This window comes from Melanerpes formicivorus, unplaced genomic scaffold (assembly GCF_026170545.1).
Source record: "Melanerpes formicivorus ecotype bairdi unplaced genomic scaffold, bMelFor1.0.p_v2 SCAF_22, whole genome shotgun sequence".
Classification (NCBI taxonomy): Eukaryota; Metazoa; Chordata; class Aves; order Piciformes; family Picidae; genus Melanerpes; species Melanerpes formicivorus.
This window is the reverse complement of record NW_027142374.1, coordinates 11537529-11549919: the sequence shown is the minus strand read 5'-3', so window position 1 is coordinate 11549919 and position 12391 is coordinate 11537529. Positions and strand designations below refer to the sequence as shown.

The following is a 12391-nucleotide window of genomic DNA, read 5'->3' as shown; positions in this document are numbered from 1 at the left end:
AGGGGCCTGTCTTCAAGCTCCCAGTCTTTGAAATGCATTCCCACCTGTGAAAGGCCATTACAGTTTAATTTATGTTATTGATGTCTATCTGAGGGGACCCCATAAGTAAGATACAGGAGTCTAGCTAGACACATAGTTATGGCAATTATTAATTGTAAGAACAATCTCAAAATAGCAAAGGGGACCCTTGGAAGAATAGACTAGACTAGGCTAGACTAGACTAGACCAGACTAGACTAGACTAGACTAGACTAGACTAGACTAGACCAGACTAGACCAGACTAGACTAGACTAGACTAGACCAGACCAGACCAGACCAGACCAGGTTGGAAGAGACCGTCAAGATCATCGCGTCCAAACTATCATCCAACACCACCTAATCAACTAACCCATGTAACCAAGCACCCTGTCAAGTCTTCTCCTGAACACCTCCAGTGATGGCGATTCCACCACCTCCCCGGGCAGCCCATTCCAATGGGCAATCACTCTCTCTGTGTAAAACTTCCTCCTGACCTCCAGCCTCAACCTCCCCTGGCGCAGCCTGAGACTGTGTCCTCTTGTTCTGGTGCTGGCTGCCTGGTAGAAGAGACCAACCCCCACCTGTCTACAAACCCCCTTCAGGTAGTTGTAGACAGCAATAAGGTCACCTCTGAGTTTCCTCTTCTCCAGGCTAAGCAGCCCCAGCTCCCTCAGCCTCTCCTCACAGGGCTTGTGTTCCAAGCCCCTCACCAACTTTGTTGCCCTTCTCTGGACACGCTCCAGCAAGTCAACCTCCTTCCTAAACTGAGGGGCCCAGAACAGGACATAGGACTCGAAAACACAGATAGGAACTTAGTATGTGGCTGTGTATCATCAGTTGCATTGTTAAAGCCACAAGAGCCATTTCAGTACAGTAGCAGCACTGGAGGAGGGGTATGGGATGGAGTGGTTTCTGTAACCACCTCTGAGCCATGAAATCTCTGTTTGCTATAAACTGCTTTCTTTTTTCTTTACCAGTGATGCAGTTTGGGAAAGGAAAGTCCTGTTACTATCGGTTCCTGACCAAAGGCCAGCAGTGGATATGGCTGCAGACACATTACTACATCACCTACCACCAGTGGAATTCCAAACCAGAGTTCATTGTTTGCACTCACCTGGTAGTTAGGTAGGAGCAAGCCCTAAGCACACATCCCATGTGCTCATCCATTATTTTTTTTCTAGTTCTGTTTTGTGGTAGCCAAATACTTGCTGTGCATATTGACACACTAAGATGGCATGCAGTTCTATAAAACTGTGATGACAGGGAGCATGGGGAAAGGCACAGTGTGTTTTCCTTACTCTCTGAGGGTTTTGGCAACAGGGCCAAATACCTGGAAGCCTCTGTTTGCCAAATCTATCAGTGAGTTATATTCCCCTTTTATCCCTAGTGATGACACGGCTATGGGAAGAATTAAAGCTGTTATGAATCAGGTGTCTTTATGGTGTGAATGGGATCACACATCTCTTACAAACGTTTTGATCAAGGCTTTACATATTTATGAGCTGGAGTTAGCTGCTGTCCTGCTGCCTTATTCCTCACCTGAAATGCAGCCCAGGATCCCCCTCTAGTGGGAAGCTGCAAGCTTATGCTGGAAGGCAGCGTGTGCGGGATGCTCTGTATTACACACCTCCTGGAGGGGAATCTGCTTGATTACCTCTGTCAGCTCAAGTAAGATTGAATGAAGAGTGAGAATATATTTACTGAGAGATCTGAAAACTAATGACATGCTGGTGTGCTCTATTAACTTGGGTAAACATACTGCTCACTGCATCTTTCTTTACTGTCAGGAGCCAATTTGTGAGTTCTTTTCTAGTCCCCCTTTTTCTTGTCCAACATCTGGAAGGACAAACAGTAGTAAACTGGGGTTTTTCTCTGTATTCTGAAACACAGACTGATAACACCTGACACCACCAAGCAGGGGTGTGTGATCAGAGCTGTGTGTGCTGATGCAAACTACATGTCAAGCAAAGATTGCTTCTGAGCTGTTTTCCTTCTACTATCCTCGAGGGAATTCATCTTCAGTTTGAGCTCTGAATTTATTGTGCATGAAGTTGTCTCTTCTTTCTGCTTCTAGACCCTTTTAAGCCTACTGATGTAGTCCTAAACAGATTTTTGCAATTCAGTTCTCTCTCCTAAGGTATAGGAAATAGTCTGGAAGATTTAGCAATATTCAAGGTTTATGAAATTATTGAAACAAACATTAAAACATGATTTCAGGAAAAATTACTGCCTGCAATGATATAAATTGGTTTTGTTCAGCAACTTCCTTTGCCTCTCACAAAGTTTATGGCCCATTCATATTTCAGTACCCTAAATTCTGAGAGTTTTGAAAACTTCCTCTCCATTTTATCCCAACAGCGAATCATGTGGCGATGTTTACTGTAACTATTTTATCATTTAAGAGAAAAAAAAATAGTAAGGAAAGGAAAAATATCCTTTTAGAAGCATGTGGCTGGGGATCCCTGCAGCTCACATTGCACCTGGGCAGCTGTTGGTTTGTACTCAGAGCTGCCACCCATGTGAGGGATGTTCCTGTGCTGTAGCACACTGCATAGTGCTCTACACCCTCAGAAAGAGGGGACCTGGTCTCCTCCTCCTTCCCAGGTCTCACTGAGCTGCTGTGCAACATGCAATATACTGATTCTTGGTTGTCAGCAGGTCAGAAAATGAATGTACACGTGCTGTGGCAGTTTACCTGCACAGAAGCTGTAGGATTATTTTTCTGCCTCATTACAGAAAATGAGAATCCCTTTTAATAGGAAAATCTTGCTGAGGACAAAGACACCCATTTCATTTGCAATAACCATGTGCACTTTGCTTTATATTAGTTTGGCTTGTGGGCATCCAGGGCCAAAATTTGCAGAGGAGTGTCCACAACTGTGCATGCAATGACTAATGCAATTAATCATATAGGCACTGCAGTCCTGTGTGCAGTGGGATTGGGACCGTGCCCTGTTATTTCTAACCTATGGATACTCAGCACGTGCACAGATTGCAGGCAGGGTATATGCTGATGTTCCTCTAAGCACTTTGTATATGAGAGTGTGTGTGCTCTGCAAAGCTTGTGACTCAACATGAAAACTCCACAGTGACCTGTATAGTTACCATATAGTAAACAATATTCAGGCTGAAAAAATGGATTTTAAATGTTTGTTGGTTTGGATTTTTTTCCAGTTATGCAGAAGTTCGAGCTGAAAGGAGGCGAGATCTGGGCCTGGAAGAGTCGTCAATTGAACTGGCATCCTCTTCTCTAAAGGTGCCATATCCCTTCACAGCTGAATGAATAGGTGTTTAAACCAAACCAAGTAGTCACATACTAACCTTAGGAAAACATCTGTTCTTTCTTCTCCTCCTCCTCTACTCCCATCTCCTTCCAAGCCTTCAGCTGGGTTATGGCTCAGGCAGACCATGAGAAGTTTTCCACTTCATGGCTGTAAAGTGCCCATCTTGGTTCAGGCAACTGCAAATTCAGCAGTTGCATTGCTGCTGTTCTGCTCTTCATTACCTTTCTGACACCAGTACTCAAACAACAGGTTAAGCCACCTAATTTCAAGAGCAGAAAGAGCTGGAGTTGGAGGCTAGGCTGCTGTACCTGTCACTGTTAGTGAGTCAGGGAGGATCTGAGCATGGGGCAGTACCCCATGGTACCTGTTTTGTTAATGCCAGCTCATCACAGGTACTCAAAGATTGGATGTGAAGGGAAAACATTTATTGCAGATTTCATCTCTGTTTACACCATTGGCCAGGATCACATCAAGTGTAGAATTGTAACCAGAGCAGTAACTTCCATGGCTTGAATCACCCCAGCATCCCAATGCACCTACCCAGTTAACAGGATCATTGTAATTACTTTTAAACTCTTCCTCTCAGTAGTTTACAAAACCAGTAATCAAAGCAATTTCAAGTGGACTGTTGTGTAATTACCATTCCATTAGCCTCATTGCTTTTCAGACATTATTGTATGAAATGTGTGGCATTGCCCCAAAGCCAGGGTGGCTGGCGTGTGATGCTGAGGGTCCTGTCTGCACGGGGACACCTGAAAGCTTTAGGGTGGGTGCTGAGGGGCTGAACAAATACTGCTCCAGGGTTTGGTGGTGTGGTACTGCAGCGCTGGCCCTGGTGCACCCAGTCTGTTTCCCTGCCAACACGCAGTCAGGGAGGTGGAGGTCCCCTCCAACACCATCATCTTCTGCTGACCATCTCACCACTTGGCCTTCTCTCCCTCCAGAGCCACAGCAGCTACCTGGACGTGGGGCAGTGCGGCAGCAGCCAGGACGCCAGCCGGGAGGGAGTGTCGCTTTCATCCCACAGCTCCCGGCGCTCCTCGCACACGGCCCTCTCCGACTCTGCGTGTACGTGCCAGCAGGGCTGGGGACAGCTCATCCCGGGACAAGGAGTGGGCTGGGGCAGCAGAGCAGCCTCCGAAATACTGGCGTTCGGCTGGGGGTGACAGTCAGTTCTGGAAGGGGGTGCTCAGCGCCGGGAACGGCATCCTGTGCTGTAACAAGCTGTGGCATAGCAGCAGATCTGTGTCTGCCTGCTGCGTTCTCCCTCTTAGCCTAGTGCCAGCATCAGAGCAGCTTTCCGTGTTTGCCACCAGCTGAGGGTTGTGGTTGTTTGCAGTGACTCAGGGCACAGGAGGTGACACGCTAATCTGAAGCAATTTGATTGAGCCCTGAACCTTACTGGTAAAACTTTTATTATGAGGTGGTTTGGCCCTGATGACAAATTCCTGCAGAAGGTGTGCAGAGGGCTGTTGGCTTTCCTGGTGCTTCATTCCAGCAACCAGGACAGTGGCCCTTTGTCCTGGGGACAAGGCTCCCATGGTGCCCATGGTCAGGAACTTGAAACTTCTACTGAAATACCTGCTGGGGAGAGTGGGACAGTTCACCTGCAGACACCCATGGAGGGAAGGATAAAATAAACCAAGATGTTAGCATGAGATGGAAACACCATCTGGGGACCCAGAGAGGACACAGAGGGGCTGTTTGGGTACCCAGTTTTGCAGCATTTGGGCCACTGCTCATCCACATATGTGGAGTTCAAGCTTAGCCAGGCTACCCAGGTGTGGGTCTACTATATCACAGTAAACTGTCTTTTGCAGCCACCTCATCCATCCGACACACAGACACCAGCACACCCACCCGGCCATCGGTGCCGGGGGGACAGGCGGAGAAGACAGCCCTGCGGCTGGCATCAGCTGGAAGCACTCAGGTCAGTGTTCCCAGCAAGAAAAGCCTTTCTGATACTGTAAGGAAATGATCTTGACAAACTTTGATCTTGCCCAACTTTGATCTTGCCCTCAGAGGGGCTGGACCTCCACTTCTGAGCATGCTGGGCCTGAACATGGGTTTTCTAGGGTGGTAGGGACTGGTGCTGGCTGGCAGAGCTGGTGGAGAGTCCTCTGCCACCTCCTTTCAGGATTTACTTTGCTCCTCCAGGCCAAACACAGTGAGCCCATTTTTCTTGAGGTTTGTACACACGAAATGACCTTTATCCAAAAATGAATGCTGACACTGAGGATTTGCAATTAGCAGAGAGCATGCAAGAGGCTCAGATTCTCCTTTCAGACTTATTCTCAGATCTCCACATGGAGTTACCTAATTCCCTGTACTTGTTCATCACTGATATGAGCCAGTATCACCCCAGTTCTGCACAAGTGATGCTATGGACCTACAGTAAGGTGAAGTTTTCATTTCTAGGCCATAGCCACTGCTCAAGCCCCTGGTGAACATCCCGTGGCTCAGCCGGCAGTCCCCTCTCAGCACACTGTGATGGTACGTGGTTTATTTTTGTTAAGCACACAGGTAGTCAGCAGGGCAGACCTGGTGGCTCTGGTTCATTGCTTTTAGCACCTTTCTGGCTGCCCCAGCATGGGGGCAAAGTTTCAGCACCCTTTCTGTTGCTCTTACTGAGATTTACCTGGAACCAAATTACTGCAACCACCTGTTTCAGTGAGGAGACCAAGCAGGTAGGACACCCAAGGAAATAGCTTAGAGGAAGATTTACACTTGTCAAAAGCTTTGGGGACTGCTGAAGGCTGTTCTTTGAATTGCTGGCAGCTAATTACAGGCTGATACAATGCTGGGAGTTTTATTGCCCTTGCAGAGGAAGGACATGTCATGAAAGGTTTGAGTTAGGCCAGAAAAAGAAAGAAAGAAAAAGACAACAACAGCAAGAAAAATGTGAGAATAATAAATCATAACTATGAGGTCAGTCCTCACAGAACTTTGAGATCAGTGTAGTAAACATTCAGATTGGAATACAGGGATTGCAAGTGGCCAGTGCTGGGGTGAGTGATGTATACCAGGACAATATTACAACTTACCTTGGCCCTGAAATTTGACAACTACAGTCAGCAGCACTACTGAAAGCCCAGCCTGGAGACGTGCAAAGGGTTTTCATGCAATGCCTACCACAAGATGCAGTGATCCAAATTCAGCAGGGTGTCACTAAGCAGACAGGGTAGTGCTGTGTGGAGACACTACATTTGCACACAAAATTAACAGACCAAGATCTGGGCTGAGGCAGTGAGTATGAGCCAGTTTGCTGCTGCTCTGGAAGTACAATGGTACTTTGGTTAAATACACAATTGCCATTTTTTGCCAGCACCATATTTTCTACAGCAAAAGCTGAGAAGCAGTTGGTTTTCTGAAGGCAGCATCACTATGAACATGAGTAGCAGGACAGGTCCCACCTCATGATCTTGTTCTCTGTTCCCCACAGCCAGTGTACCATTTCCCAGCGCAGCTGGGGATGATGCATCAGCTGAAAGAGCAGCTGGAGGAGAGGACTCGCATACTGCAAGCTGACATCAAGACACAGCAAGAAGAGCTCCATGTCATCAAGGAGCAGCTCCAGCTAGTGCAGGACTCCAATCTGCAGGTACCAACTGCCTCTGGGTTCCCAAACTCACAAGGTGTTTGCTTTTTCTGTGAGCATGCAGATTGGTAACAAAATTGTCAGTGGCAAAAGCATTTAGAAATGATCTCTGGATGAATTGGTGGTTTGGTCCCAGATGTAGGAGTAGTGTCTCCTGAGAGATGAGTGGCATCAGTTATCTGCTTAAGTACTGAATCAGTAATTTTCATGATCTACAGAAAAACAATCTCAGCCTAATCTGAAGTCCCCACTGCACAAAAGCTCAGTGGTTCAGTGGCTGGTTAGTGCTGCTGGATCTCCAGCACCATTGCTGCAAAACACAGCAGTCGTAATGGAGCTGGAGTGGTCATGGCTCTGAATAGATATTTGGGCACAAACTAACATTTGTTTTTCTGTTACTCATGGCTCACTTTGCCCCTGGTTTTAGTGCTGCTGCTGCAGTGATATATATGTTGACAGGGCTGCACTGCCTGGGAGCTGGCACCTCCCAGGCAGTGCAGCCAGCACAGGAGCTGCCTCAACTCTTGTGTCTCTTTTGTGCAAAGATGCTGATGCAGCAGCCCATCCCTGTCGTGTTTAACAACGTGCAGCACCCGAGTCCCAGGAGGCCACCGCAACCACCAGGGACACCCAAGCAGACCACAGCCAAGAAGTCACAACAGCAAGGCCTTATGGGGACAAAACACTACTGCAGCACCCACCTGCCGTCACCACGCCCCTTCCTCAGGGACCCCTGCGGCACAGCCACCCAGGTCCTTGTCTTCATTGTCCCCTTTCATGGCTTTTAAATACTTATCTGCTGTGTTCCCCATCCTCCTGGTCCTGCATATCTCTTCTGTGCTGGTTTGATTCCCTATCTGGCATTATGGAATTTATGTCAAAAGCCAGTTGCAAATTATGACATTCTGCTGTAAAAATGAAAGGCAGACTAAGCATAGAAGCATTAAGGCCTGGCAACAACTGGAGCCATCCTGGTGACCAGAGAAAAACCTAGTAGGAGGTTTGGGCTCTCACTTGCTTCTGTTTGTGACTGCAACACGATGCTTGTTCCTAGCCATTGAGAGTTGTGACTTCTTTGTAACATGGGGAAGCAGGCATCATTTTAAAAGATTCATTTCTTTGGCCTGAGACATCTTGGAAAGCTGCTTTGAAAAACAAGTTTTTCCTCACTAGATGATATAGATTGTCCATCTCCTTGGGGAATAATTGTTGTCAAAAACTAAAAAAGACCAAAGCTACTGCTTTAAAGGATAGATGAGATGCTCTTCTTGCTTTATTTTGCACTCCTCCTGCCCTTCAGCTGGTCTCCTCCTTCTTGAGCCTTGCATGCTCTTACCTTTGTACCCTGATTTTTCTCAGAAGGTTCCCTGCTCTTATAGTATATCTGTGCAGGGATAATAAGTAAACAGGTTGGTTGTCCCCATAGCTATACTGTTCCTGCTGCTGTGTCTGGGGAGAATATCCTGCTGTTCCTTCTTTTCCATTTGCATACTGGAAGCAGTTATTTTAGCCTCTTATTAGGGAGCTTAAAAACTTATGTGGGTATCTATGTCTTCATTGCAGGTACAGCAGCAACAGCAACTAATGAGAGGAAACCAAGCCCAACAAACCTGTCTGCCAGGGCAGATGAGCATTTCAGTGCCCCTTTACAACAACCCCATGGTGTTGTCACAAACACATCCCATTGCAGTGGCTGCACAGATGCCATCTGACAGCAGCGAAAGGCAGCCTGACTACAGCCAGGACAGGAGCCTCAGGTATGAACATAGCCTGCTGTGACTGTCCTGATGACAGTGACAGAAATCATCAAAAGCTGGGCAGCAGGAAGGGCAGGTACATGTGGGCTCGTGGGGGTGATGGTCTGTGGGTGCCACAGCAGGGCTGTAGGGCTGTTCCCTTCCTGCAGAGCTTTGGGTTTGTGGTGAGCCTGGTGTTGTGTGCAGGTATGGTATGGTGCTGTGCACACCGTGCCGTATCAATCATTTTGAACTCAAAGAAGCATAGAATGGGTTCAGCTGGAAGGGACCTTGCCTCCTGACACACCCTGCCATGGGAAGGGCCACCTTCCACTAGATCAGGTTTCTCAAATCCCCATCCAACCTGGCTGTGAACATATCCAGGGATGGATATGTTCACATATCCATCCCTGTAACTTCTCTGGGCAACTTGCTTCAGTGTCTCACCACCTACCCTCACAGTGAAGAATTTCTTCCTAATATTTAAAATAATTCTACCCTTCTTCAATTTAAGACAATTACCCTTCATCCTGTCATTACATTCCCTGATAAACAGTCCTCCCCATCTTTCCTGTAGGCACACAATACAAATATTGTGTAAGGAAACAAGATAAACCCTTGAGGTCTCATCATCTGTAAAACATTTCTTACGTGAAAGATTTAACAACTTTTGGCTCACCTCTGCAAGAGCATTAGGCAAGGTGACAAGAAGCATCCTCTCTCATTAGCTGTTTTATCATAGACTGACAGTCAGGAGGTTGGATCTCTCCTTTCCCTGACCATTCCCTGTTTTTCTTCTACCACAGGATGCTGCTGGATCAGTCTATCCAAGCCATGATGCCCACCACCAACAGCAGCGGCCAGTCCACACAAAGCAGTGCTAGCAGGCAGCAAGGAAAGTGAGTCTGTGCAGGCCCTGTTTTTTCATGCAGTGCTTTAGCAGGGCACATTGTGGCTCTGAAAGTTGCTTTGAAAAACTTGTGCATGGTCACACAAACAGTCCCAGTCTTAAACAAAACAAAAGTTCAGCTGATTAAGAGTCAAAATAATGACAACATTTTTTGTTTCATTACAAAGAAATTTCTGGTGGCTAAAATGCTTTGAGAAAAAAAAATCAACTGCTTTCTGTTTGTTTGCAAAGCCTAAAATGTCTAATTGAGTCATGGAGATGCAGAGTCTCAAAAACCGTCATTTTCTGCAGTTTCAGTCCATGCCTGGTGGGGAGGGGAAAATCTAGGGCATGGTTTCACCAGGCTCTGTGTGGTTTGACAAACCCTGCTCTGGTCTGGCTCCTGCAGCACCTGGGCTCCCCAGCACCTGCTCCAGTGGTGGGCCAGGGTTTAGGTTCTCACACCTTAATTTCCTCCTTGTGGCAGATTCGTTGCAGAGCAGCAGATCTTGCCTGCTCCAGTACAGATGCAACCAGTCACCTGTAGCGCTGTCCGACCTCCAGCCCCATCGCCAGTTTTCTCCCCGTCTCTGATGATCCCACACACCAGCTTCACATCCCACCAGGCAAACACCCCAGTTCATCTCCACCAGTGGCCACAGCAACAGGTCCAGCAGCACCGTCTCTACCTTCAGGTAATGGAGCTGGAGCAGGTTTCTGAGGATGCAGAGGGATGGCTTTGGGTTTAGGCTGGGAGTTTTCTGAAGAAATGGGTTGTGCCTGGCTAATCAAACCTGGCCAGAGCACTTTAACGTCCTCCATCCCTATTGTATCTTCACGTACACCAGTGCTCAGCCCCTCCAGGCTGGCTCTGCATCCATTCAAGGATGTGTTTTCCAAGAAATTCAGTTATCAAACAGCCAGTTTTTCAAACACAGCTCCCCATCCAGGCAGGAAACATGGTAAAGGGATAAGCTCTTTTGTAAGCATGCCTGCTGCTGTGATGTCTCTGCATAGAAAGGAGTTTTATCAGCTGCCATCACTGCTTCCTATTAATAAACAACACAAGTCTCTGGAGAGGGTGATTTGGGTTTTTTTAAAGCACTGCTTCATCAGTGCATGCCAAACCAGTGACACTGCCAAGGAGAGAGGCTGTTGAGACTAACAAGTAGTAATACACTCTGCAAGACTTACCTGATTATCAGAGGTAAGTTATGGTCCTTCAGGAAATGATTTAGTGGTGAACTTGGCAGTGCTGGGTTAACGGTTGTATGCAATGATCTTAGAGGTCTTTTCTAACCTAAACAATTCCATGATCAGCCCTGCAGCAAGAGAGGGAGTAGATGGGAGATAGGGCAGGTCTGACTTGTTTTATTTGTGTCTCTTGACAGATGCAGGGTCCTGAGCCGGTGCCTGGGGGTTCAACGCCACGCATTTTCCAGCCACCCCACACCCCACAGCAGAACCCCCTGAGCTACTTCCTCCACCCGCAGCAGCAGAGCCGCCACACACAGGGCCAGGCCTGCAACCTGCCAGACCTGCACCCTGAGATGCAGCTGCCCTGAACACCAGGTCCAGGAGGCAGGGACCACTGTGGCTGCAGCCGCTCAGCACCCCGGGTGCACGCGATGGGAGGACAACACTGTCAGAGCACAGGACGGGTGAGGTCAGGCCCCATGGGGAAGGTGGCTGCTGGAGGGATGGGCCCCAGCTGGAGGGGTCACCTCCTTGGTTGGGGTTTCCACGCAGCCTGTCTGTGAAGCTGCTTCGCAGCCATGCGTGCTCTTGCCCAGCACCGCAGTACAACTGGAAGGTGACGGCTTTCCGGCTGCAGGCAGGTTAGTTATCAGGTCATCACGAGGATTGCTTTCCAATGGAGAAGAAAAGCCCTTCTGCATTCAGGACTTCAGTGCTGAAAGTCACTGTGAATTTAAGCTCAGCATTTGGAGCGCATACACGGACTGTGGCGGCCCGCAGGACGCCGTTGGATTACCATGTACATAACTCGTTTCATCGTAGTAGGTCCATTGTGGAGTTCGTTTCCTTTTTTTTCTATACCTCAGCCCCACAAGTTTTTGTTTGTTTGTTTGTTTTTTTTCCCCCCAGGAGATTGGATGATGCTGCTAATTTACATAACACCACTTTTGCCTGAATTTCTTACTGTTGTTATACCAGCTCACATCACAGCTAGAAAGACGTTTGTTTTATTTTGGTTAACAAGTGCAGACGAATTTGTATGAGTTTGGTTTTTTTTTTAACTCCTGTAGCCAAGTATTTTTCAGGTTAGAGAGAGAGACAAAGACTCCTTACTCCTTACTCCTCCTCTTTTCTTTTTGTTTTGGTTGTTTTTTGGTTGTTTTGTCTCAAGTAACATAGTTGTGTCTGTTTCTATACACACAAGCGAATGAGCGGGGCGGGGGTGGGGGGGGACAGCGTATGACGGCAAACTTTGTGGTTTTGCTGGATCATGTTTCAATTTGGCACGCCTGGCAGGTTATGATCACAGCCACACAAGCGATGTTACAAACCCAGAGGGTCAGCAATAAATTGTATTTTTGTAAATGGTCGCTTTTTAACCATAAGTTTCTATTTATGAATTGAAAAAAAAAAACCACAGTGTATTACTCAGTGGGTGTATAGTGAAGTGTCCCTACTGTTTGTGTCTTTCCAAAGGAAAAAGGAAAATGTACTTTTTTTGGGGGGGGTTTTGGGGTTTTTTGTGGTGTTAGTAGCTGAGTGCTAACCTTGGACACTTGCTGGAGCCCAAATGTAGGAGCTGGGTTAGGCCATTGCTTTAAGCTCTGCAAGAAAATGGTTAGTCGGGACCAGGTCTGTCTAGCATCAAAGCTCCCTCTGGCAGTCAAGG

General features: G+C 47.4%; 1 protein-coding gene across 2 annotated transcripts in view; it reads left to right on the top strand.

The window, feature by feature from the left end:
- PASD1 (PAS domain containing repressor 1) overlaps window positions 1–12391 on the top strand; it is a 54143-nt gene that overhangs the window by 40218 nt on the left and 1534 nt on the right. The window contains exons 12-22 of one of the 2 annotated variants that reach the window (XM_068152176.1): window positions 996–1143; window positions 3193–3274; window positions 4247–4370; window positions 5123–5232; window positions 5721–5795; window positions 6745–6903; window positions 7446–7652; window positions 8464–8657; window positions 9443–9535; window positions 10013–10220; window positions 10917–12391. The exon at window positions 10917–12391 is cut by the window's right edge and continues 1534 nt beyond it. In XM_068152176.1, the coding sequence (XP_068008277.1) occupies window positions 996–1143; window positions 3193–3274; window positions 4247–4370; window positions 5123–5232; window positions 5721–5795; window positions 6745–6903; window positions 7446–7652; window positions 8464–8657; window positions 9443–9535; window positions 10013–10220; window positions 10917–11090 (1574 nt within the window). In that variant the 3' untranslated portion in view covers window positions 11091–12391. The remainder of the gene's footprint in view (window positions 1–995; window positions 1144–3192; window positions 3275–4246; window positions 4371–5122; window positions 5233–5720; window positions 5796–6744; window positions 6904–7445; window positions 7653–8463; window positions 8658–9442; window positions 9536–10012; window positions 10221–10916) is intronic. The other variant, XM_068152177.1, reaches the window with a different exon arrangement.